This window comes from Podarcis bocagei (assembly GCF_964188305.1).
Source record: "Podarcis bocagei genome assembly, chromosome: 9".
Classification (NCBI taxonomy): Eukaryota; Metazoa; Chordata; class Lepidosauria; order Squamata; family Lacertidae; genus Podarcis; species Podarcis bocagei.
Window position 1 is genome coordinate 28332159 of NC_138134.1, and position 27089 is coordinate 28359247.

General features: G+C 43.5%; 2 protein-coding genes across 5 annotated transcripts in view; one reads left to right on the plus strand and one right to left on the minus strand.

Moving 5' to 3' along the window:
* HELT (helt bHLH transcription factor) overlaps positions 1-27089 on the minus strand; it is a 132801-nt gene that overhangs the window by 77354 nt on the left and 28358 nt on the right. The window lies entirely within an intron of this gene.
* Positions 3785-27089, plus strand: part of ACSL1 (acyl-CoA synthetase long chain family member 1) — a 45843-nt gene continuing 22538 nt past the window's right edge. Inside the window, exons 1-5 of one of the 4 annotated variants that reach the window (XM_081208861.1) lie at positions 3785-4144; positions 15854-16088; positions 23941-24055; positions 24923-24987; positions 25979-26080. In XM_081208861.1, the coding sequence (XP_081064987.1) occupies positions 15894-16088; positions 23941-24055; positions 24923-24987; positions 25979-26080 (477 nt within the window). In that variant the 5' untranslated portion in view covers positions 3785-4144; positions 15854-15893. Of the gene's footprint in view, positions 4149-4254; positions 4497-15853; positions 16089-23940; positions 24056-24922; positions 24988-25978; positions 26081-27089 lie in introns of those variants that run through there. The other 3 variants (XM_081208860.1, XM_081208858.1, XM_081208859.1) reach the window with 3 other exon arrangements.

Below are 27089 nucleotides of genomic sequence, written 5' to 3' on the forward strand. Positions count from 1 at the left end.
ATGCCCACACAGCCTTTCCATTCTGTTCCTTTTTCGAAGAAGCTTATGCATTCATCAGTATAGCACTGCACATCTTCCTGAAGGGGAGGGGCAGGGATGGAGAGAAACACAGCCTACTTGTTTTCACATCTACCTTTTGAAAGACAAATGAAATGGAGAAGTTTGCAAAGGGAGGCATTCCCACCAGCAGCTCTATTTCATTCCACAGCACCGTGACTGAGGGCTTGGTGTGGATATTGCAAAGGAATGCATGGAGTTGAGTGGATAAGCTTTAATCCATTTATGGTTTTGGTACATTAGGAATTGCGGGCATTAGCACCTAGAAAGAGCAGAATACTTCTCTCAGATTTCCGTGTAAATAGACTCTGGGGAAGGTGAATGGCAGAGTGGAATATCCTGTTTTTTGGGTTTTTTGTAAGGATGAACGGATTAGTTTTAACCCAGAGAAAGGCAATCCTTCCTTGCAGTACTATAAGCCTTTAAGAACAAAATGACTATTTGAAAAAAATTATCTAAGAACAAACAAGTATTACCACACAGGTATTTACATGTTGTTCTGGCATCAGTGCACAGACCAGATGAAATCCAGTTCTTTGAGTATCCACCCACTGGAGATATATTACCAAGGTCATAAATTTCCCACCTAGCTTTCTATCTTCTCTTGCATCAGAGTACCCTGATTCAAATACACAATTAAATTGGGTTAAATAATGCTTATGTATAGTAGCAATTATATATAGGCATGCATCTAATACTCAAAACTATATAATTTTTAAAAAAAGAAATAGAAATCATAAATGGTCAGGTCTCTCATTTTTGTTTCCTTCTCCTCCTGTTATATCACTCTTCAGAAAATGCCCCAATATTCTTCATTTGTTTCCCTTCCCCCTCCCTTTTTGGCAAATAATTTTAATGTCTCACTCAAAAAAAAAAGCACCCAAAGGTATATGATGATGGGAACTGGTCCAGGAGTGAAGATGCAGTTAAGCAACCTCATGGGTTATCGTGACATATTTGCCAAACATTTCCCCAGCAATACAGGAATTGACTTTGATATGCAAAACAGGTTTTTATTTAATCAGATCCACACTGTGTAACTTACCATAACTTTAATGTAGTCCTCTATAAACAACAGTGAACTCTTCTGTTAAACTATAATTTACAGTGCATAAAAGGGGTATTTAAAAGCACACACAGAACCCTACACAGATGGAGTACTGAAATATTTTATTCATTACCTTTTGCTCTATCATCTATATCGGGGGTCAGCAACCTTTTTCAGCTGTGGACCGGTCCACCGTCCCTCAGACCATGTGGTGGGCTGGACTATATGGGGGGGGGAATGAACGAATTCCTATGCCCCACAAATAACCCAGAGATGCATTTTAAATAAAAGGACACATTCAACTCATGTAAAATTACGCTGATTCCTGGACTGTCCGTGGGCCGGTTTGAGAAGGCGATTGGGCTGTATCTGGCTCCTGGGCCTTAGTTTGCCTACCCCTGATCTACATTAATAAGTAGAAAGGGTTTTTTCCTCTGAAATGTTTTCCTGGTCAATCAACAGCAACATACTGGTAGTTCCTTTTCAATTTAAAGAGCAAGTCAGTGAACCCCCAAAAAGAGAAAGCGTATTGATACCAATGCAAAAACATGGTTACGTGAATACACAAAAGTGCATAAATTATATATATCTGTTTGGGTTATATATAGGTATAAATCTAGTATCAGACTGCAGCAGCTTATAGGTAAGATAACATAAGCTAGTGGTATCGCTAGATATGACACAGCTCATTAAAACATGATGTTGTAGTAGCTGGTGTGCAAGAGCTATGATGACCCTATGTGGAATCAATGCACTTCAGTGGCTGGAGTGTTAAGAACATAAAGTTACCTGTACAGATCCCTGCCTTTAAATACACACACACACACACACACACACCCTTAATTTTCTTGCCAATGAATGGGGACAGGATATGCTTCCCTTCAGTTTTGCAACCCCAGGGTACTCTGTTGGAGCAGAGTGTTCTTTCTGGCAGGCAGAGAGGAGGGATGCAATGCGAACATTTAGCATTAATAGTTGGATATTGCAACCCCTGGTGTTTGGTTATATTATTGGGGGAGCAATAAAGAATTATGTAAGTTGGAAATTATGACACTAGTCCCTGCTGAGTATGTGTAGCAATGAGGAAGGGGCTATGGGCAGGGTCTCAAAGAGAGGGACTATTACAAAGATCTGGCTAAAGTTACACAAAAGCCTCTCTTTCACAACGACAGACATAGTCTAGTCGCTATACATAGATGCCACTGGATAAAAATGCTCTCCCGAGACACAAAATGTGAGGTAGAGGGGAGAGGTATGAATTATGCCACTGAATAACAGGCTGGTTTAAAGGTTTGAAAACAGAATAGCAAAATGATACTTCAAGCATTTCCCCCCCAATACTGTTTCAATACTGAAAGAATACCTTTCAATACTGAAAGAATGCCTTTTGGGCATTCAAACTTTTGCTCATGATAGAGAGATTTGAGTCTGTCTCCTAGTCCTCTCCCTTCTCCAGTTCCTCTGAGAGGAACACAGGCAGCTGCATTAATTAAGACCATTGGTCCATCTAGTGGAGCATTCAGATGGGACATTCTCTGCCCTACCTGGGGATACATCTTGGCACCTTGTGCAAGTCCCATTCTCACAGGTATTTACCAGGAAGAGGGGGGAGGGATGTAAACTTTGGCAAGCTCTATGAGTTACATCTGTGGGCAACTAATCATGTTTGTTGTTGTTTAGTCGTTTAGTCGTGTCCGACTCTTCGTGACCCCATGGACCAGAGCATGCCAGGCACTCCTGTCTTCCACTGCCTCCTGCAGTTTGGTCAAACTCATGCTGGTAGCTTCGAGAACAGTGTCCGGCCATCTCATCCTCCATCATCCCCTTCTCCTTGTGCCCTCAATCTTTCCCAACATCAGGGTCTTTTCCAGGGAGTCTTCTCTTCTCACGAGGTGGCCAAAGTATTGCAGCCTCAGCTTCAGGATCTGTCCTTCCAGTGAGCACTCAGGGCTGATTTCCTTAAGAATGGAGAGGTTTACTGAGAAGTAATTCAGCGGCAAATGTGCAGTTGAAGAACACTCTCTTTCCCCCATATAAAAAGGGTGGTAGGTTTGTTTCATTTATTTTTTTTTGGGGGGGGGGGTAAGCACTGAAGTGATGCTGCTTCCTAGGATTTGTTCTCCCAGGCCACAGATCCCATGGAACTCATGGAGACATGCTTCTGAGTAGAGCCGTGTAGAACTGCCCTGTTAAGCCGGGTGCTTGACGGTGTGAGGGGTGTGCGCACGTTTTTGTTTTTGTTTGTTTTGGCTTGCTCTTGCTTCTTAAAGGGCTTAATTTTGATGGATGCTTGGTTCTTCCAGAGAACCTGTTTTCTCCCCTGAGCCGGTCTCATTCCACAGAACATGTGGTGCAATAAATCAGTTTCCAGGGGGCAGTTGCGCTGAACTAATCCCTTCCTTACAACAACAACAACAAGCGAGGTGGCGCGCAGCGGAGTCTTACGCCTCCTTTTAATTATTAGCCGCTTTATGGCGGCATCAGCTTTCGCGGACCAGACCCTCGATCCTTAATGCGCATCCACAGCTAGGTGGCGCGAGCTGAGGTAGGTGGACAGGCGAGCGCACGCCGTGAGTCCCTTGAGAATGCGCAGAGCGCAGCCCTTCCGCCCGCGCGCAGTCCCTCCCTCCACCGCAACTCCGAGTTCCAGGCCAACCCCGAAACACTGGCTCTGCCCGGTGGCGCCCTGTGACTGACTGCGCCCGGCCTTCCTCCTCGTCCTCGTCCTCCCAAATTCCGATTGGCTGTGGGCGCAAAGGCGAGGACGCCGTCTGGTTGGATGACCAGCCTCCTGAGGGTCCTAGTGCCCCAGCTCTCGTTGCGCTTGCAGGAAAGGCGGGCCCGACGCGACGTAGCCACACGCTCTGCTGCCGCTGCAGCCACAGCTCCGGCCGGGGGTGTTTTGTTTTGTTTCCTTTTTTTCTTTTTTGCGGGCCGCTTAAATAGGACGGGCCGGGCGCTCCAGCTGCAGAGCGCCTCGTCGGTGTAGCCGCCGCCGCAGCAGCCGTCGCCACTTGGCCAGGGGCGAGACGAAAGCAGGTGGGTGAGTCAGCCCGCCAAGACCGGCGCCTGTCATCCCGCAAGGAGAGGGTTGAGCCCAGCGCGCGGCGGAAGAAGCTTCCGCGGCCCGCGGGGACTTTCCCGCTTCTTCCCCCGCCTAGAGCCGCTTTCCTCCAGGCGGACCTTTCCTTCCCAACCGCCGCCGCCGCCTCTGTGGCTGCTGCCGGGAAAGGGGGCGGGGAAGAGGGGGTCGCCCTGGCTCGGGAGCCGCACGTCAGGAAGCCGAAGCTTTCAGCAAGGGGCCTCCCCGCCATACGTAGGCCGACTGGAGAGGCGGCGCCGCCGCTGCCACGGTTTGCGGGGACCAGGCGAGCCTTGCCATCGAGCCGAGGTCGGTCGCAGCATCTTCGGGGGGAGGGGCGGCGTTGGCGGGAGGTGGTTTGGGGGAGATGATGTTCCGGGTTGTCTAGGGCTCGGGAGATGGCTGGCACTGGGCTCCTCCGCATGCCGCCCCCGGCGAGTCTGAAGGCGCAGATGGACGCAGATTTTCTCGTTATGGTGACGGGGAAGTGATTTGTCTTTTGGACAAGCGTTTGCTGCATTCCGAGGCACTGAATGTCAGGGCAGGGAAAGGGGAGACCAATCCATTCCCCCCCCCGGACTTGGAATGTGTGTAATTATTATTATTATTATTATTTGCCACCACGCTAAAACTACGAGAGCTTTTGCATATGGGCCTGTAAAAAGGTGCAGCTAGTCAGGTCAACAATGCTGCCCGCTTGCCACTAACCTGCTCCCCCTTGGGCTGGCTTCTTATCACATGATGGAACTTTCCTCGGCTTGCTCAGGCACCACCAGGGTTTGGTAGAACAGCTCAGTATAACGATATTGTTATTTGGAGGTGGGATCTGCCTTGCAGCGGTCCTTGGACTGCTGCCCAACCAGTTGGGATAGGCATGAAATGCTTTTAGGTAAAAGTGTCTAATGGTAGCATTGCTGCAGAAATAGTAATTTATTATGGACCGGGCCATTCTGTTCCCATTTAGGATTGCCATATTTCAAAAAGTAAAAACCAGGACACCCCGAAAGTTGTCAAGCCTTTTTTTTTTTTTTTAGGAAGCCACTAAAATGTTGTGACAGATTGGTGCAGAATATTCAACAGGTTTAGCAACTGAAGTAGGAATCTTCTTCCTTGAGGATAAAAGGCTGTGGCTTCATTTCAATATTTGAACAATGGTGATTAGGCTAACCAGAGCTCATTTGGAAGCATATTCATGGTGTTTTACTGTTGGATATGTGTCAGCTTTGGTTGATGGTCAGATCATTGCTGTGGTGGTTTAATGTCCTCTATTTTGGGTGCTTGGATAGCTTCTCACAGGTATGTAGAAAGCAGAAGAGGGGACACTTTGGCGGGTAGAAGAGGGGAAAAGGAGGGAGTATGATAAAGGAATAGGCAGACGTAACCCCTATAGTATCATAAATTTGCCTAGGAGTAAAAGATGGAGTAGATACCTTCTGAGTGGATGTTTGCTTGAGTCGTATTGCTTAGTGCAAAGTGGCTCCAAAAGCAGCTTAATGAGACTCTTGCTGGGGTTTTTTTCTAGGTAGCTCTTAACTACATACTAAAAAGGTAGTGATAATCCAAAATATACTATACTTTTAGTAAGGTAAAATTAGTCTTTGATCTCTTAGTGGAATGCTTTTGGAACTAACATTTACTGTCATTACTAAGAGTCGTGTTGTGCTAGAGGGCCTTATACCCCTTGGGTTCCTCGCTTTTAAATGCTCTTATGGAGCCAGAAGTTCTGGTACTGTTTCTACTTGTTTGCTTGCCATAGGACTAGAGTGGTGGCCTTCCAGATGTTGTTGGGCTTCAACTCCTATCAGCCTCAGCCAGCAAGGCAAACAGCCAGGGATGATGGGTGTTGTGATACACTTTCAGTTGAAAGGATAGCCAGCTTAGCCATCACTTACAGCAGAAATAAAACTTTAGAGGCTAACAAATATGTGGTTCCACAAATTTTCATCAGTCACCAAGAATGAAGAACTGTAGTCCCAGAAAGCTCATTCCCTAATAAATTGGTCTTTAACAGTGGCAGAACGTATGCCAGTGTTGCCCGGGGTGGGCGTATGGGATGTGCCCCTGAGGGGGGCGCGTGCCACAGTTCAGAGTTAGGAGAGGGGTGAGGAAGCTGCTGCCCACTCTCTTCTTTCTCTCCACTGTCAGGTCAGGTCAGGCCTGACCCCGGGCCAGAGTTGTGCCAGGCCCAAGCGCTGCAGCCTCAGTGCAGCTCCTTCTGGCCAGGATCCGATGAAGGAGCCTACTCTGGGGGCGCCTGTTTGCGTTTGGGGCCACAGCACACACACACCCTCCCACACTTCACCTCTGATCCTTAATGTTTGTTTTTGGTTGTTCTGATAAAATCATACTGTGGTCTACTTTACAGGATTGCTGTGAGGATAAAGCAACTATCAAACACTTTGCCAAACTTAAAATGCTATTAAAACAAGTAGAATGGTGCAGAGAATGGTCCAGATGAGAACTCAGTGTGCAGAGCCTATATGTAGTATACTTAGGGTCATGGATAGCACACTGCCCGTACCCTCCACCCAGGCAAACCTGTCCTAGCAGATAGCCACATACTGCATTTGCTGAGGACCCACATGTAAAGTATGGTTTTTGTAGGTCTGAATATCCTGATTGTGTTCCCGATGCTTTTCTCTTTGATTTTCAGATAGACTTTTTCCAAGATTCCAAACTTGGTCACCCCTTTCTCAGTTCAAAAATTGGGAGTAAGCAGGTGGGAGACACATTTTATTTTGCTTGTTCTTTATTTATCAGTTTTACATTTATATCCATTCCACCTTTCACTCAAGGAACTCAAGGTGGCACTCACGCAACCACTTTCCCCCATGTGATTCTTGCAACCACCCTGTGAGGTATGTTAGATTGAGAGACTGTGAATGACCCAAGGTCACACAGGAACCTTTGTGCCTGAGTAGGTGACTTTTACCCTGGATCTCCCAGGTCTTAGTCCATTTAATATCCTTCTACTTTATTCCACATTCTGGAAAGAATGTGGAACATATAAATGAATAAACTGGGAAAGGAGAATAATATATTTCCATAGGTTTGGAAACTTATGGGGTCCCTTTTTTAGCAGTCCTGTGTGGATCACCAATTCCAGCCTTCATTTCTAACCAATTGCAATCCTGCAAACACCTATCAGGAAGCAAACCCTATGGGATTCTGAGTAACATACAGTTACTGTGGCATGAATCTGCACAAACAATTCTGAACCAATTTAAGCTGCTTGGTTAGGTGCTCAGTATTTATATAACTGTGGTGTTTGAGCGTCTAGTGTTTCCTTGAAAAGGAGGATAAAAGAGAGGGCCAGAACAGTTAATGGACACGCGGCTTTTTTTCTCCCATTAGAGAAGCAACTGCAACAGAAAGGACCTCTTCTGAACCAAAGAAAGACATTTTTCAGTTTAGTTACCCTAGGTGTTTGTAAAACTTCAATGATTTGCAAGGGAGGAGGATGGGGAGAAATCAGTGACCTCCTAGATGCCCTGCCAGGTCCAGTGACCACCAAAATTTTGGTGAAAACCAAAATTATACTAGCTGTTAAATTGTTGTGCTATATAAATGTGCCTGAGGAGACCAAGATTTGCCCATCAAGTACTGTATACTTGTAGCCTTTTTGTAGCAATATAGGTGCTCAAATTTATCCACAGCTAAGTTACAAATAGATTACTTGAGGGGAAAACATTTAAAAGTAGGAATACGCTAAAACAAAATGTATCATGAAAATAACAGTGCAATCCCACCCTATTGAATTCCCTATTTAAGACCTGTTGAATTCAATGGAGCTTCTCTCAGGTAAGAGGGTTAGGACTTGTGGCCTTAACTATGTGTTTGTTGCATAACTATACTGCTTAAGACTGCAGGTAGGGTATAAACCTTCTACATTTAGCAAGCTAACATGCAGAGCAAAAGATCCTAGCTGTGTAACTGGGCACCAGTTGATCTCTTTATAGAAAATGTGCAGAATGTTAAGATGAGTGGAGTAGCATTTGGGCAGGTAGTTCATTCACAAGTAATGCCTTTTTTGTTACGATGATGTTGACTCTGAAGTACCTATTTCTCAAGGTTATGACATTAATTCTCTAGAAGTCATGTTTGCTTCTGTCTAATGAGGTGTTGTCCAGATGCTGTCTTGAGAGAACATAATTTGCAGCTCAGTAACCTGGAATTCTGAAGCAACACACAGCCGGGGTCTGATTGTCCTGTTGGCTGAAACACTTGTAGTCCCTGTAAAGATACACAAGACTTACTGCCATTTTAAATTGTTGGGAACGATGGAGAAATGAGTTAGGTTGTATCTAGGTTATGAATCTGTAAGAAACTAAAACAAGTTAACTTCTGTATTCATCCTCAAACTAAGGTTTAAAGTGCTCTCCAAACTTTGTTTCAACAGCAATGGAGATTATACTTGCTTTCAGGCAAGAAAAGAGAAACCTTGTGGCTAAGATCTCTGCTTGGTTATAGATGTTTCTATAGATGTTGCACATGGTAACAAAACTAGAAAGAAAGAAATCACACAGGGACAACCAGGGACTCTTCTGAGAACAAGTATATCAATGTTGAACAGCAGACCTTTTGAAGCTCATTGAGGGTTGGGGCATTTGTAGCTTATTAATACAAACCCTCTGCGTAGCGCAAGGGTGTGCTTGCCACACTTTTCTCCTGACAAAGAAAGAAAAGTGTCGGAAAAGTTACATGGAATACAGAAATCTTCGTGTTTTCCTTAGAATGATCTCTGCTTCAGAAAGCTAGACTTTGTTTCTTGCAAATGCATTCCAGTGATACTATTTTAAGACTATCTGCATGGGTTGCTAGCTAGGATGATGCTCAGTGTTTAGCAATGCATTGTTTCATAAACTCCATTGCTAAGTCTTCATTGAATTTTAGGGCAGTGGGTTTTTTTCCTGCTCAAGGCAGAACTTGACCACAGTCAATCCTAACTTTCTTGCTCCATCTTGTGAATGCTGAAACATCTATATATGTTATTTAAATATCACTTAAATTTCCAAACATGCGAGCTCCACTGTTGCTACCCAAAGGCCTTGGTACCAACTGAAAAAATGCCTGTGTAGACCAAACCATAAATGGCTACTTGAAACTGCTGTTTTACCAGCCTTCCAAACCATGGACCTGAATGCTTGGCTGCTGCTCTTTGTTGAGTGTTAACTTAAATTGAGTACCACTGGCTGATTCATTAATCGCTGTCAAAATAATGTTTCTGATCGGTTTCATTTTCCGTTTCCCTATTGTGCTATTAAGCAATAAATGGACTTCTGCCAGACTATTGGGATTTTTTTTTCTGACTTACATTCTGCAGAAGTAATAGAAAAACTATTTCATTTACACTGAGAATTGTTTTAGCTAGCTTGATGCCTGTCTTAAGACACACCAATGTCTTAATGTGGCTTAGAACAGATTTCTCAAATGTGACCATTTGTTTTTTAAAAAGATTAAGTGTTCCAAAGGGAACCAAAACATGAGCAAAAGTTTCCATTTCAATCAGTAGATTCATGTTGATTAAGCATTTCTTAACCCCAAAGATAAGATGGGCTAAATTGGAACTTTAAATGGGGGACTTGCACAGCTTCTAGTAGCCCCATGTAGGTAGAACTGACTCCAGTAACAGAGCAATGCCTCTGATTAAGCAACTCGTGCAATTATTTTTTCCCTCAATCAAACAGCAGAGTGGGAGGGAGAGAGGCTATTGGCTGCTGGGTTCTAACGCTATAATGAAGAAGTTGACAGTTGCCCTCGAACGATGTCTGCCTATTGCCAGACAAAAGGAGAACATTCTGCCTTCTGTAAATAGATTATTGTACTTGCTGGTAGAGGAGGAGGAGCTAGGAATGGCTGCATTCAGCCAACTTGGCTGACTTCCACAAAGCTGAGTTCAGCTGGAAAGACCACATCTTGGCTGATTCAGTATTTTCCTTATTCATGTGTCAAGGAGCTTTTGGCTGGCTTGAAGCTTAGCATTTATTAACTGAGCATGTTATAAGACAAGGACAGAAACCTGCATGCACAGCTCCCTCACTGTGCACTCTCTTCTAAAGCTAAACCTTTTGGGTGGCATTTGACTAATTTGTACTCGGAGGAGACCTATTGAGATCAGTGAACTTGAGTTAGTCATAACTGACTAGGTCAGAAAGCACCCTTTACTCTCTAAGTAATGACCATATTATATTTAAAGGGAGAGTTGAATTCTACCATATACACAAGATGCTAGTTCTGTCCCACATATAAAGTGTGTGTTATCTGGATGTAATATCTAGGATATTGTCCTTATCCTCAATGGACTTCAATATTACATATGCCTGCAAAAATGTTTTACTTCCTTAGCTCTTGGGTGTAGAACTGAAGTATAATCCCATTTGCTATATATCAAGTACTGTATATTATAATGCTAATACAACATACTAAACTGTGTACCCTTGACTGGTTAATTTTACAACATGAGGCCACTGAAGATCATCCCCAAGTAGAAACTATAAACCTGGGAATTCAATTCAGCATGGACTCACGCTGCTTCAGTCTAATCTAGAGTTCACTGTTAATACAGATATCACAGAAGCTCTTTGGATACTGACTTATCCACGGCAAGTTGGACTTTGTGGTTTCTGACTGAAGTCCTATTAAATCTTATTGGATCCTAAACTTGACACAACAGGAGCTAAACTTAGATGTAAAAAGGTTTCCCAATAATTTCATAATAAGCTTAACCTTAAGTCTGAAATAGGAATTGCTAATTTCAGTGAGCTATACTTCCAAATGGAGTGTAGGCTAAGGAGAATATTTCTCAAAATATAGGAAGTGCATAACACCTTATTGCTTATCCTAATTTTCTCTTGCCATGTCTAGTATCCTTAGATGACCTATCTCTGCATAAGGTACATCTAGCTTCTTGGCGTGGCTTTTACAGGCGCTAAATAAGTTGACTGTATTTAATCTCTTTTTAAAAAGTCACATTGCTCTTTATCATATTGTTTTAAGTGTTATTTTAATGGCAAATTGGCAAGTTCTGTTGCACACCAACTCCCACATACAAAAAGGTGGGGTGAAAACAAAACCAGCAGCAGTACCAGTTGAACTAGGGCTTACTTTTAATGAGGAATGTAGACACAGTTCAGGAAACAAGTTGGTGTAGATTTTTGGCATGTTGCATGTACAAAAGGGTGCAAGTCGAAGGATATGATGGCTTGATTTGAAGGCTTTGAAAAAAGACCTTGCACCCTCAAAGAGCTTGGTGAATTGGAGGGGGGGGGGAATTGACTGTGGTAAGTCTTTACAGCATGTATAAGAATAACTTGGCATTCATGTAGTGATCAAAGCATATTTTGTTTCTGTAAACCTTCCCAACTATGATGCAAGCTAGACTGGTTTTATTGCCAGTGAGAGAGAGTTTTCTTGCCAGTGAGAGAGAGTTTTCTTGCCAGTGCGGTGTAGTGGTTAAGAGCGGTAGTCTCGTAATCTGGGGAACCGGGTTCGTGTCTCCGCTCCTCCACATGCAGCTGCTGGGTGACCTTGGGCTAGTCACACTTCTTTGAAGTCTCTCAGCCCCACTCACCTCACAGAGTGTTTGTTGTGGGGGAGGAAGGGAAAGGAGAATGTTAGCCGCTTTGAGACTCCTGAAGGGGACTGAAAGGCGGGATATCAAATCCAAACTCCTCTTCTTCTTCTTCTTCTTCTTGGCATATTGCAGAGGGCAGCGATGAGACTTTGAGTATACTGGCTTGATATTTATTTATTTATTAGAGAAGAGAAGAGCTAGGGAGGCTTCAGCTGGTAGCATCCTGCCTTACAGCTTGTGCTTCTTAACTCCTGCACTATGCAAACCGTCTTGGCCTTCTGAGGCTTTCAAATTAATCTGCTCATTTTGCTGACACTATTATTGCTAGGCCAGCCTTTGAACTAAGGGGGAAAGGCATTATAGACTGGAGAGGTAGGTGGAGGCAGAGTCTGAAAGGCACAGCAAGCAGATAACCTTAAGTCGTACACATCACTTTGGACCCTGCTCCCATCAGATCAATAAATTGTTCCAGAGAAGCTCAGGTTAATCAGAAGTTTCCCAGCACCTTCTTATGGAGAACATTGGTGGCAAATGAGCTTTTCTGAAAGACTGTACATCACTATTGAGCTTCTGATCTACAGTCATACCTCATGTTACGTTTGCTTCAGGTTGTGCGTTTTCAGGTTGCATCCCGCAGTGACCTGGAAGTACCGGAAAGGGTTACTTCCAGGTTTCACTGCTCACGCAGACGTGCAAAATGATGTCACACGCATGCACAGAAGCAGCGAATCGCGACCCGCATGCGCAGATGCGGGTTGCGTTCTTTTCAGGTTGCAAACGGGGCTCCGTTATGGATCTCGTTCGCAACCAGAGGTACCACTGTACTGAACAGCTGCAGAAGAGTGTTAGGTGTGTTCTAGGCTTTGCTAGGCCAAGTAGGTCTAGTCAGCCACCACTTGAACACTTGGAATATGCAGCCTAGAACAGTCAGCAGAATCCTCTGCAATTTGCATGCGGTCTGGCAGCAGACAAACCGATGTGGAAAGTGTTCACTGAAGGCAGTCTGAAAACCACTGCCCTAGTGAAAGATTAGATGCCTGCATCAAATGCCCACAGTACAATTTATCACACTCTCAGCTGAAAGACGGTCAGTAGCATATTTTTGTCTACTGCATACAAATAGCTGTCAAGGTGTGCAAATTGGTGTGCCAAATAAGCTTTGTTGGACTACATAACTGCTGAGGTATCCATGCCTTGTAAGTTAGATACATGCTAAAATGTGAGATAGGAAACACAGCAACTATTTAAAGATGAATGAAGAGGGAAAGTGAATGTCTCCTGTTAATCAAACGAACACTTACTTCACCACCAATGTATGCTGATAAAACATATCTATGGTATTTTTATGTGCAAAAGCTTGGGCTGCTCAAATGCACAGGAAAATAGCTTTCTGCATGCTTAAGAACAGGGGTCAGCAAAGTTTTTGTGGCTTGGGCCAGTTCATGGTTCCGCAGATGCCACAGTAGTGAGCCGTAGTGCGCTCGCACACACGAATGTGCAAACACTATTTCCGGCACTCCTTCCGGCGCGGAGGAGGCATGCGCAGCTTTCCATTGGTTGCAGGAGCTTCCTGCAGCCAATGGCAAGCTGACCAGTGTTGCGGAAGGCGGTTCCTGCTCTGCTCTGCGCTGGTTTAGTGCGGCGCACGGAGCCAACCGAGTGGGAGGGGGCCATGGGCCAGTTAAATAACCACCCATGGGCCACTTGTGGCCCAAGGGCCTTAGGTTGCCAACCCCAGCTTAAGAATAAGAAAGCAACAAAATAGTGATAAAAAGAACAGCATTATTCTGCATATTTTATTTAGACTCTGCTTTACTTACCAAAACACCCCAATGTGGCTGGCTTAGTGCTAACACACACAAACAAACAACCCCCAAATATTTAAAACATGTACAGTAGTACCTTGGGTTAAGAATTCGTTCTGGAGGTCCGTTCTTAACCTGAAACTGTTCTTAACCTAAGGTACTACTTTAGCAAATGGGGCCTCCTCCTGCTGCTGTGCTGCTAGAGCACGATTTCTGTTCTCATCTTGAAACAAAGTTCTTAACCCAAGATACTATTTCTGGGTTAGCTGAGTCTGTAACCTGAAGCGTCTGTAACCCGAGGTACCACTGTACTCTAGAAGCAAACCAAAAGAGCAATACCTCCTTGAAGCAATTCTATTTAGAGCAACCCTTACCTTTTGACCTTGGTTTTGAATGTTAAGGCAGCATGTAAACACCTGATTGCTTCCTCCTATCAAGTACAGTAGAGAGATTAGGCGGCAAGACAGGGTTAAAATAAGCCTTTAAAAGGGGCCTCTTTGACAACCTGCGTGAAGTAGTTGTGCAACCAAGTTGGCTATGGTCACACTGAAATTCTTTATTGCGTGCAAAGAGCAGGCCATTCCCGTATCAGCCTGCCCCATACACTGTGCCCTTTGTTGGAGGTGAAGTGGGTGGCAAACATTTTCAGTTGCGGCACTCCATTTTGAGAACTCTCTCTTGCAAGGCTTGCTTGGCCCTCTGCATTGCCATATTTTTGACACCCAGCAAAACCCTCCCAGACCTTTTAGAATCTTTTACAGTCTTCAGAAGACAGCCTAACTGATGCTTTTGCATACTGTTTTGTTGTTTTCACAACCATTGTTATTGTGCCCTATATTAAATTTTGTAAACAGGGGACCGTAAATAAAAGGTAGAACAAAAATCCTTAAATGTGCTGGTGGGCATGGCTCATGAACATTGACAGTTCATCCCTGGCACTTGCCCACTGCATACTTAGGGCTGCAGAGCTAACCATCAGGCTTCACCCTTACACTGGAGAAACTGCCAGATAAAATTGTTGCATGAAGGAAGCTTTCCACTGTCTCTCCCCACTACGCCTCCCCCTCCCCTGATATTTTTTTTAGCTTCAAACCCAATTGCAGCTCTGTCCTATTTGAGTGATTCCCCCCCCCCCGGGTATATTAGTAGGTAAGCTGACAATGCTACTCTATAACTGCCCTTGGTTATTACAGCTGGAAAAGGCATTGATACGCAATGACAAATGGGTCCAGCATTCATGAGCTTACTCTTAATAGCCTGGCTCGAAACGAGCTTGCGTTGACTTTCCCCACAACTGCATTCATAATACTGTATCTCCTTCCCGGTATAGTAAAACTGTCTTCATCTTCACTGCCTTGTTCCAAAAACCCCACCAGCTTCTGCAAACAAACTCTCCACGCTGACACGTTCTCCCCCCCCCCTTTGAAAAGCCTTTTTGTCAGCCTTCCTCTGGTGATAGGAATGAGCTGATGATGGGCATTAATGAATGTCACTGCCAGTTGTGAGTTTCTGAGGCAAACAATGTTTGCTTCCTAGCCTGCCACCCTCTGTGTTCAGTGGGGTGACTCCGTGCTCTCTTTCTATTGGCCCTCCTTCTCTTAGAGCTAAGTATGGACTGTGCCTGCTAGTTACCTTTGCCCTAGTGGGCAGAAACTTATTAAGTGTAGTCACGTGAATCGTGTCCTGAGGGACCTTGGTGTGGAGGGAAGTGTCAGCTGAGCAGGCACAGCAGGGCTTTTGGAAAAGGAAAAGGGGAAAGAAAGGGCTGTTCCTACTCTACAGTGTTTGCTGGGGATTTAAAGGGACCATTAGGATAACAATACAAGCTTAGTTAAGATAATTTTTATACACAACTTAGGCTAGCTTGCACTCTAAAAGCACTGGAGGAAAACAGGGGGGGGGGACAATTGCACACAGGCTCTTTAAAAAAAAATAGCTGCCTTGGAAGAGAAGGGAAAGGAACTACTGTTGCTCTTCCAGCAGATTCTCTATTTTCCAAAAGCACAAAAATACAGCAAGAATGTATTTTGCAAACTTTGGGCACTATGGCTAACAAAGTGTGGTGCCTGCCAACAATTGCCTTAACAAAGAAACATAAATGTTAAACGTAGTGCCTTTGCCTGTTCAAAATCTCTTGCCTTTCTGGAAGAGGGCAAGTGGCAAAAATGCAGGTGTTTCCAGCTTTGTATGGTAGTAGAGCATGAGAATAGCTGCATCTCCCTCTCTAGGGAGGAAAAGGGGTTCTTTGATAACACGTTGGGTTCACAACTTTTCTTTTTTGTCAACAGATTGCTGCGTTAAAAAAAATAACAAGGACAAGAGATCACAATGCAAGCTCATGAATTGTTTAGGCATCTGCGAATGCCAGAATTTGGTGACGTAAGGCAGTACGTGCGCACTCTCCCAACAAACACGCTGATGGGATTCGGTGCTTTTGCAGCTCTCACAACTTACTGGTATGCCACAAGACCCAGAGCTCTGAAGCCACCATGTGATTTAGCAATGCAGTCTGTGGAGGTGGAGGTAAGGAATCGCTGTCTTTCATCCCTTGCGTATTTACGTGTAAGATTAGCATAGCATGTTTCATAAAAGGGTTTTTTAAGCTGTTCTGTTATTGGATTAAGGCATTGCTTTGAATCTGGTTGTATGTGCCAGTCACATTCCTTTTGTCCCCAGAGCATATAGTTCTGTTGCAGCATTTTATATAGCTTTCTCATATTGATTGCAGCAGACTATTCTGGCAAGGTCTAGGAAGTGTGCAAAGGGAATGACTGCATCATGTGCTCAGGAGCAAGGGCTAGGAAGCTATGCAAGGCAGAAAAACTACGTGTTGGAGTAGGCTTGGTTCAAAGCATCCATTGATTTCTGAGATGTAAACAGCTCAGAACCTTTTCTGCAGCCATGTAGGTTTCAAACAGATACTTTTATAAAGCAATGGTGAGGAACCTTTCTGGCTGGGTGTACCAGATCCTTATTTCTCCCTACCCCTGCTGGCAAAGTTTGGCAGGTGGCTTATATTGGTACTGTTGTCGATGTACCCTCTGATATTTCACAGTGCTGCTGTAGCACTGTGTTGCCCTCCTTAGGCCAACTACAGTAACCACAGATGGTTAGTTTCCAGTTGAACAGGGATAATGTGCACTGTTTATTTAATTTATCTCTAAATCTCCCTCCATCTTCCAGGATCCCAGGGCAATTTACAGCATGCACACTAAAACAACAATAAAACCATTCATAAACCAGCAATTCAGATAATACAACCATACAATTAAAACAACTATGTCGCACCAGACAACTTCACTTTCAGCTGGTCTCACCAAATCAGTTTCAGTAACTGAGGTTCATGAATTATTCATTTTATTTAAGTGCATTTGCATAATAACACAATTAATAGTAAATTGCTAATAAAACCACATGCAAAACAAAGTGTGCCTCTTCTGTGTTGTTCTCTCCCTCTGGGCTAGGCAGGTGGTGAGTCCTTTTACCCTAGTACAGAGAATGAAGATGGATTTGGCCTCCTCAGGTTCGCAAGATTGTAGCTGTTCTTTGCTTTTGCAGCACTGGAGAGAGTGGAACCAAGTATGCACAGTCGTACTTGGATACTTTAGAGCAGGCATGTCCAACAAGTAGATCGTGATCTACTGTTAGATCACTGGATGTCTGTGTTGGATCGCTTTATACTTTGGTTCCCCTAAAAAAAACTCAACACTTTTGCCCTGCACCCCCCAAAACAGGGCTTTCCTTCTTTAAAAAAAGCTCTAGAACTTTGACCTGAACCCCCCCCAAAAGGGGGTAGATCAATGCTAGTTTTTAACTCTGTGAGTAGATCACAGTCTTTTGGGAGTTGGCCAGCCCTGCTTTAGAGGATAGTTTCTCTTAGTGCTTTCTCCTTCCCTGGCTGTCTGGCCTGGCTCCAATCCAGGCTCATTCTTGCAGTCAAAATATCCCATACAGTCCAATACAAGTGTGAAATAAAGGTCAGTAGCAATTTCCTCTATGAGCGACTTTAACAAGCAGCTTTGAGCAAGGGGCCTGGGTAGGCTTTCACTATCCTAGTTGCCCCAGACATGACCCTTGGCAAACTTCTTTGCATTTTCTACATCTTGTGCCAAGCATAGCTATTTGTGAATTAGGAGGCCGTCTTTCCATATAGACAGAAATTTTCCATCTACAGGGTCCCTCTGGCAATCCCTTTTCTGTTTAAGTACATGTTCAGGGATTGTGGGGATTTCTTCCAGCCCTACAGGTTTTTGGGGTGGGGTCCAGCATTTTTACACTGTGATACAGGCAATCACCAGACCACAGGTACCAAAACATTTTGAACACAGAGATGCAAAACATTGTGATTAGGCAATGCACCTGAAAATTATACTCGATTAGCTTTTCTGAATTCTTTAAATACTCTCCTGTCATTAGTTGTACAGTATATGCATCTAGTTAGATCCATGTGCTGTTTCATTGTGTTGGTGGCTTTGTTTCCTGCATATGCTATTAAATTTTTTGGTTCACTCATTCATTTTCATTTTCATGTTAATGATAGTGGTCATTAATTATTGGTCACTGTGTAGTGTGGATCTTTATTTTTACACTATTCTTAGGAATTGCATGTTTTCGTTCTTTTATACACCATACCCTGACCAGCCAAAGAGGAATTTTGTAATGTTTTGTAATGTTGTAAGTATTTTAATAAAATAAATCTGAAACAGCCTAATTGAAATGAGCTTGATCTCTTGCCGCAGTATACTGGAGCAATACTTTTCAGGCTCATGGCATTAAAACTGATTGTGTGGATAAATAAAAACCTTGTGCTGAACTGGCTCATACTTCGCTTTGTCTAGCAAACTATTATCCTGGATAAACTGGGGTGTTTTTGCTGAATAGGAACTGCTAACTTAGGTCTGATAAGGTATTAGTAGGGTCCTTTTCAAAAAGTCAACAGATCTTGCCCATTATATTTTCCAGAGTGCTTGGGAATAATTCTTGCAAATGAAAATCCATTATCAACTGGTGCTATTTCATTGTACTTGCTGCAAAGCCAATTTGATGTGTATGGAAAAGTACATCTGGTTTATGGATTTTGAGTACACTTTGTACCTTGAAATTAAACTCTGATCAGGACTTCATTTTCTTTATCAATTGATAGGTCTGGAAGTCACTGTGCTTGAGAAGACCACTATTTCTGAGTGCAGGGCAAATAACTGAGAGTTGAGGTGTGGGTACGTGCTTGCTTCTGATTCTAGTCCTCATAGACTTCAACAGTAATTCCTTCAAGTTTAGGTTAAGTATATCTGAATAAGTACTCCAGTAGATGGCAAGGAATAAATGAGGATGTAGGTCTTGCACTTCTAATAATTATGAATTTTGACAGGTTCTGTTCTTTTCTATTAGTGTCATTAAAAAAGAAAGGCTCACTTCTGATGGAAATCCTGTATTTAAGGCATGCACATTAAAGCCATCACTAGTAGTATCAAATGAAATAATGAGCTTCTATCAGACAATGTTTATGTAAAACAAAAGGAAAAACCTAGAGAAAATCTGGCTGTTCTTGGTTTTTGCAACTCTTGCTCCTACTAGATGACCCTTCCTTACTGGGCCCAGGGTGGCCAGTCATCACAGGCTGGAAGGATTACCTTATATCCCATCAGGATCACTCACTTGCCCAACTTGTACTGACCTTACACCGTGATCAGATGTAAATGTTTGACTCTACTAGCCAAACAAGAAGCATATTTGTGTTTGCTTCTGTGGAGTAACTACCAATTCTTTCTGGAAAATTCTTGGAACTTAGCTGCAAATAAATTGATTTTTTTTTTATGCTAGTGCACACATGTGGCCAAACAGAAATAGCTTCACCATTTTCTCCAGGAACTTGTGAATTTCGGCTTGTGCATACCATAACCCTGCTCCAGAGGATCTAATGCCACACTGAACTTCAGAGGCAGCGTCCTCTGTGGTCCAGGGTCAGAGACAATCCTCTGCTCCAAAGTCTGGAGAAGCGTATGGACCTTAGGGACTGCCTCATACTCTCCAAAGTGCAGGCGTACTCCTCAACCACATCCTGAGCTGCTTCTCCCCTTCTCACTGCTTACAATTCAAGCAGCAGCCAGTGCTTCCTGCAGAAGCTCCCACTTCTGCCCACCAATTGCCCTCTCCCCAATTGGGCTGGAAGAGACAGGGATCTGCTTGCAGAATGTTACTCTATATGAAAGACATATGTGCAGCAGGGTTAAAGGCTTTAGCTTATATCCATAGATATTATATCCTTCCTTCCTTCCTTTCTTTCCTTCAAGGTCCTCCAAGCTGCAAACCAATATTTGTTATTGCAACCAGTTGGTGTCTGTGGGTTTTTTTTTTGGGAAATGTCTGAAATGCAACACAGAATTTTGTTACTTTAAACCATGACATAGCCTAATGGAGGAGAGAGAACAAAGCCACATCTTCTAAAATCCCCCTTTTTCACAATTGCTGCTGTTAAGACAGCCTGCCCGCCTGTGCTCTAATGTTCCTATAAATCCTAGTTTGAAGTCCCTTTGGGCCTCCTTTTCCCAGCATCCATGTCATGGTTTTGCAACTGGGGTGCTGATTTTAACAGAGCCGCCTCATGGCATTCTTTCAAAAGAGCGGCTGGTGATGCTGACACTCTTTCCATAACCTAATAAACCGGTAGTTGGCAAATAGCTGTTGCAAAATACCAAGTTTCTGATGGTTAGTGGGTGGCTGGCAATCTGGGCCCTGCTGGCTCGGGTTGTGCGCTCTCCTTAAATCAACAAGAGCTTGCTCACAGCTGACAACACAATAGCTTCCTCAGGCATACATCCAAGGATCCTTTCACTCCAGAGAAGTGTGCCTGCAACAAAAGAGTCTTGAGAACTACCGGCACTTCTGCCATTCTTCTCCCAACCTCTTTCAGTGAAGCCACTGGCTGACAGCAGGCCAATTGCTGTAGCTCAGGCATAGGCAAACTTGGCCCGCCTATGCCTGTTGTAGTTCCCCTCCCTCCTTCCACTGCCAGTAAACTAGGGACTGGAATATTATGCTGTAAAGCAGCATGCAAAATTCCACGTGCACAATGAGAGTTGCAGTGGTCTCTCAAGAGCCTGAGCTGGGAATTAGTTTAGATTTTTTCTCTTGCTATGAATTTTAGGGGAAGGGTATATAACTCAGTGGTAGAACATCTCCTTTGAGTGTAGAAGGTCTCAGGCTTGATCGCCGGCATCTCCAAATAAGATCCTTTGTCTGAAGTTCTGGCAAGCCACTACCTGTCAGTGTAGACAGTACTGAACTAATGGACCAAGGGTCTGACTTAATGTTGTGTATGCATTAAAACGCAGCAAGGTCCACCCCCCACCTCCCATTGCCTTTAAAATCAAATCTGCACATGGTTGCACACATCTGTACAGTTGGATGTGTTTCCAAGTCAAGTGCTGCCTGCCTACACCAGTGGGCGGAGGGGGGGAGTGGTTGTCCTCATACGTTTGCAAATTGGATTGAAATTGGTTTGGGGGAAACAACATAAAAACACAGTATCTCTCAAGGAACTTCAGGACAGATGTGGATTGTGGCTAACATGTGTACACTGCTTCACAAACCCAGCAGTGGGATCACACTGGATGTAGAGTAAATACCCCTGTGTACACTGTATAAGGCAGCTTCCTGTGTTACTACGCTTGGCAGTCTTATAAAAGCTCATCCTTTCTGAGCTTCACCTCACCCCCATGTCTCCTACAGGAAATATTACCGATACACCTTTAAAAGGTGACAGCGAAGATTTCTGTATGAAGTACTGGACTTAGGAAGTTTAAATGCCAAGTATTCAACTTGCTAGAGAGTTTTTCTTAGCAGCACTGCTTCATGCCATAAACCAGAGTCCGTAGGGCAGTTATTCTCCAGCTAGCTTGTATGGATGCAAGCTTCTGTCTAAAGAACAATGGGATGTGGTTAACTTTGATTATCCTGCTTATATTTTAAGATAAAAAGCCATGCAGACCTGAGGCATTTTTTTTATGGTACTGTGTACAGTTACACCTTAAAATTATGGATACAGCACATGTGTATGATACAGACAGTGCTCTTTCAAGGAACCACAACCACTTCTACCACCTTGGGACAAATTCAGGTTTGCTATTGCTGCTTCATCTTCATCATCATTTTATTATTTACACCCCGCTCATCTGGCTGGGTTACCCCAGCCACTCTGGGCAGCTTCCAATACATATAAAAACACAATAAGATGTCAAACATTAAAAACTTCCTGATACAGGACTGCCTTCAGATGTCTTCTAAAAGTTGTGTAGTTATTTATCTCCTTGACATCGGATAGGAGGGCGTTACACAGGGAGGGTGCCACTGCCGAGAAGGCCCTCTGCCTGGTTTCCTGTAACTTCACTTCTCACAATAATGTGTGAAATGGCCCTAAGCAGCAAGGTAAATGAGAATGTAGGAAGAAATCCTGTAAGCTTCTCATTGAGTAGAGAGCACTTTGCAACCAATTAGTCATATGTGTTAGATAGGAATGATGCAAATAAAGCATTTCTTATTTGAGGCATTTCTTATCTTGGGGTTTTTTGGTTGCTGGGATAGTGAGTGATCATGATCACAAGACGTCCACTTACAAAGCAGGCCTTCACTGAAGAGTATAGTATTCTATAATGATGGCGAGGAGCTTCTAGTTCATAAAATGTCACTTTGAAAACTTGATCAGCTGACTAATTCTTTCAATGAAACTTTCATGTAAAACTCAAGTAGTATTTTATATAGATGTCTGTTCTTGAATAAGAAACTCTGTGTGAGAACTAGTTTGAAACCAGCTGAACCAGTTTTACAATGAAAAATTCTTTTCCCGAGCGAGCTGTTTGTAAACACACCAAAAAGGTGCTTCCAGACAATTACCTTCTTTGCAAGGTGAGCAGTGTGTATTACAGTGGAAAGGGGTTAAAATACACGCTGTACAAATGTTTAGGGCACAGGTGCAATTCTTATACTTCAATTACGTACTAAAGAGAAATCTGGTTTCTGAGACAGTTTTTGTCAGCGGTTGTAAAACAGGTGTGAGAAACTTTTGGTCCTCTAGATCAGTGTTCCCCAACCTTGGGCCTCCAGCTGTTTTTGGACTACAACTCCCATCATCCCTCACTAGCAAGACCAGTGGTCAAGGATGATGGGAATTGTAGTCCAAAAACAGCTGGAGGCCCAAGGTTGGGGAACACTGACCTAGATGTTGCTAGCAAGCATGGGCAGTAGTCAGGGATGATAGGAATTGTAGTTCAGCATCATCTGAAGGGCTTTACATTGGCTACCACTGCCTTGAAACAAGGCAATTGCAAAAGATTATACAGTTATTGCAGCATAATGTTAGACTTTTCTCAACTTTGGTCTAGTTTAAGTGGAAATGAGAAACCAACCTTTTGCAGTGACTCATTGACCTTGTAGTGTGTAGAGCAGGAGTTGCCAATGTGATGTCCAAAAACACACATGTTCCCACCGGGTCCCCCATCCCCTTTGATGTTAGGCTTGAAAGAAGCATTTTGTTTAGCAATGGAATAGGTTGTGGTGTGTGTGTGTTGCCCACAATAGTTTGCAGATGTGCCCATGACTGCAAAAAAGCAAGCAACCCCTTTTTAAGTTCAACATTTTATTCTATTCAAACAAATTTACAGTGGTGCCTCGCAAGATGAAATTAATCTGTTCCGCGAGTCTCTTCATCTAGCGGTTTTTTCGTCTTGCGAAGCAACCCTATTGGTGGCTTAGCAGATTAGCGCTATTAAAGGCTTAGCGGCTATTAAAGGCTTAGCGGCTATTAAAGGATTAGCGGATTAGCGGATAAAAGGCTATTAGCGGCTTAGCGGCTTAGTAAAAGGGGGGGGAGCGGGAAAAAATCGGAACACTTGCAAGACGTTTTCGTCTTGCAAAGCAAGCCCATAGGGAAAATCATCTTGTGAAGCAGCTCAAAAATGGAAAACCCTTTCGTCTAGCGGGTTTTCCGTCTTGCGAGGCATTCGTCTTGCGGGGCACCACTGTATAAGCATAGGTTGACTAATTCTAGAATACACTTCCTTTCTGCAAACTGCAACTGGACTACGTTATCAGCACTAATTTTTTTGTGTGTGTGTCCGTATCAACCAAATACAGCTGAACTTAAATTGAACTATATGGCATGCCCTAGTATTGTAGCAGAAATGAAATGAGATAGGAACTGAATTTATATCTGTCACACATTTTAGCCAGAGTTTTGCTTCTTTCGTTGATATGCTCCCTAATTCAATCAACTGTTGCAACAACCTAGTCACTTGGCTGTTACTGTCTGACATCGAAAAGAAGGGTCACACAGGACGCTTTGGAGAAAGAAATGTGTAATTTAACCTTCTTTTATATACAGGGTGAAGACCATGCCCGAAGATCATCACTACTTGATAGTGATGAGACAATGTCATACTACTATGATGATGTGAAGACAGTTTATGATGTCTTCCAAAGAGGAATGCATGTGTCAAGTGAGTATTCATACTTTGGGAAAGCAAACTGGTCACCTGAAAGAAACAGTAGCTGACTGCTTTCATAGCTCTAGTCACCTGAAAGAAACAGTAGCTGACTGCTTTCATAGTGCAGTAAAATATTGTCTGCTGGAATAGCAAATACCGTATTTTTCGCCCTATAAGACGCACTTTCCCCCCTCCAAAAATGAAGGGGAAATGTGTGTGCATCCTATGGGGCGAATGCAGGCTTTCGCTGAAGCCTGGAGAGCGAGGGAGGTCGGTGCGCACCGACCCCTCTCGCTCTCCAGGCTTCAGGAAGCTATCCGCTAGTTGTGGGAGACCCAGCTCTCCCACGGCTAGCGGACTGCTTGCTGGCATCCAGAAGCTTGGGGCGCGCTGAACTCCGCACGCCCCAAGCTTCGGGATAAGCGCAGCGGTCCGCTAGCCCTGGGAGAGCCGCGCAGCTCTCCCAGGGCTAGCGGACTGCTTGCCGGCACCCAGAAGCTTGGGGCGCGCTGAGCTCCGCACGCCCCAAGCTTCGGGATTAGCGCAGCGCACCTGGGGGGGAAATAAAATTTCCCCCCTTTATTTCCCCCCAAAAAACTAGGTGCATCCTATGGGCCAGTGCGTCCTATGGGGCGAAAAATACGGTAGTAATCAGCTGGTGATTGAAGTTTAAAGTGAGAACTGTGTATCATGATGGTTGCAATATTGACATTGTGAGTAATGAAGCCTTGCACATGAATTTTTAACTTTAGAATCATTTGGGGGCGGGCCTAGATTGAACCATCTGGTGGTGGAGTGAACTAGAATCTCCCCTGTATTTCTTTCTTTTCCTTTTTAGTTGCTAAAATTCTTAAACCTTTTAAACTTTTATCACTGTAGACAATGGCCCTTGTTTGGGTGTAAGGAAACCAAATCAACCGTATGAATGGATCTCTTACAAGGAGGTAAGCGGACACAACTTTGTGTATGTTGATGGGGTTGGTGCTTGGTTCTTTTGATGCTTACAGCAATCAAGTTATTTCCTTTCAAAAATGTTGGGATGAGGGAAGTTCCACAGCCACAATTATTGGGTGCATACTTAAGTGGCCTATGTTCTTTATGTTTATATTTAATACAAAATTTGTTTCACTAGTATCCAGGCTTTATGTGTTGCACACTTGCCTAATCTATAGTTCAACAGACACTTGCAAGTATCTTTCAAAACTTGAATTCTAATCAGTTTTTCCTTTTGTGAACTTCCTTCTATTTCCTGTCCCTTCCTTTCTCTTTCAATCCATGAAAAGCCTGTCTGGAGGGGTCAGAGGCTCCAGACCCTGTGCACAATGGGGAAATCACCCAGAATGGGTGGAAACTTTGGGCGATAGCAGACATCTGATTGGTTTGTTTTTTTGGGGGAAGGACTTTATTCAATTAACTTTCTCAAGTCAGCTTATCTTGGAATCTAAGCCATCATGTTTCATTGTAACTTGGCTAATATATATCACGAGAGAGATATTATGTGTTGGAAATATTGATCCTGTGTGTGATCCTTATAATATTTCATATTCTAAGCTTTTGTATTCTTAGCTAAACAGACTTAACAGCATTCCCACCTACATATTCAAATCGAGTATGTCTCAGCTCATTTAAAATCTGATTCTTTATGTGTTTTGTGAATTTAATGGCCAGGGCAGTTGTGGAATTGTTCTTAGCTCTGCCTAGGCATAATTTTTTAGAGCAGATACCTGGCTTTTAAAAAACAGGCTTCCATCCTACTCATTAATGGTATATAGCCTACCTTAAGCGTTGGCCAGTACCTGTGTAAAATGTGTAAAGTGGCTAAGGTTACTGAAGAGGCCGAGCGGGGAAAAATGGAAAATTGAACAGTACATTCCTGCATGCTTTCACAGAATTGGTAAGTGATGCACCTTTACACAGATGTGTGTTTTCCCCCAGGTTGCAGAAAGAGCAGAATGTGTTGGCTCAGCACTTCTGAACAGAGGCTTCAAACCATCTCCTGATCAGTTCATAGGAATCTTTTCACAGAACAGACCTGAGGTAATCAAAGGCCATCATTTGCATCCCTGGGAAGATGAGTTTCCATGATCCTAATTTCACCCAGCCCTGTACACAGTGCAGCACCCGTACAGAGTGAATGGTTGGGAGGTTGCCATCATCCATAAAAATCACATCTTGTTCCCTAGGAAACCAATTCACCTGGAAGCCAGAATCAAGGGTTTGGTCTCCCCTTGCAAGGAAGCTGCCCACCCCTCAGCTGATCAAGCCCCCATACTGTTCTTCCTTGCAGGAACCAGAGCAGTATGGAGCTGGGTGATATATCTCGGCTGCTTCTTCCTCCCCTAAGGTGGGGAGGAAGAAGCAGACAAGATACTTTTCAGACACTGTGATATATCAGCATATACTGATATTTAGTTGCTGATATATCATGATGTTGAAAACCAGATATTGCCAAGCCCTAAATTGCAATATCAACTCTTACACACCTGGATATGCACTTACAAATTCTGTTGTTAAGAATGCATTGACGTTTCTGATGTGTGTAAAAGAAAACAAAAAACTTGTACAAAGAGTGTTGTAATGCAGTGCACCTATAAACTTGCACAATGTGTAAGAAGAATTCATACCAAGCCCTACTATGCAACCAAGCTCATACCAGGGTGGAACTAATTGCTCATTAGCTAACTTTCAGCAATCCTTTGTATGTACATAGCTTTATAACTGAGATGTTTTTCAGAGGGAGACTGTTCCTTCATATGCACCCTTTATGGAAATTTGAATTGTGAACTGCAGACAATGCAAGCCTCTAAGACTTGATACTAACAGACCACAAAACTGAGTCATAACAACTGTGGTAGCTAAGATACCAAACGTTTCTTCCAGTTCAATACTAGTTCAGGGAGTTTGTTTCCTGCATTGTTTTTGTTGGCATTTGTTTTTTCCAACATTATCTCTTAATCTAATGTGCTACTCTTTAGGAAAGGTGTTCCATTGAACTGATTGATCCAGTAATACAATACAGCACATTATAGAGAAATAGGTGTGGAAA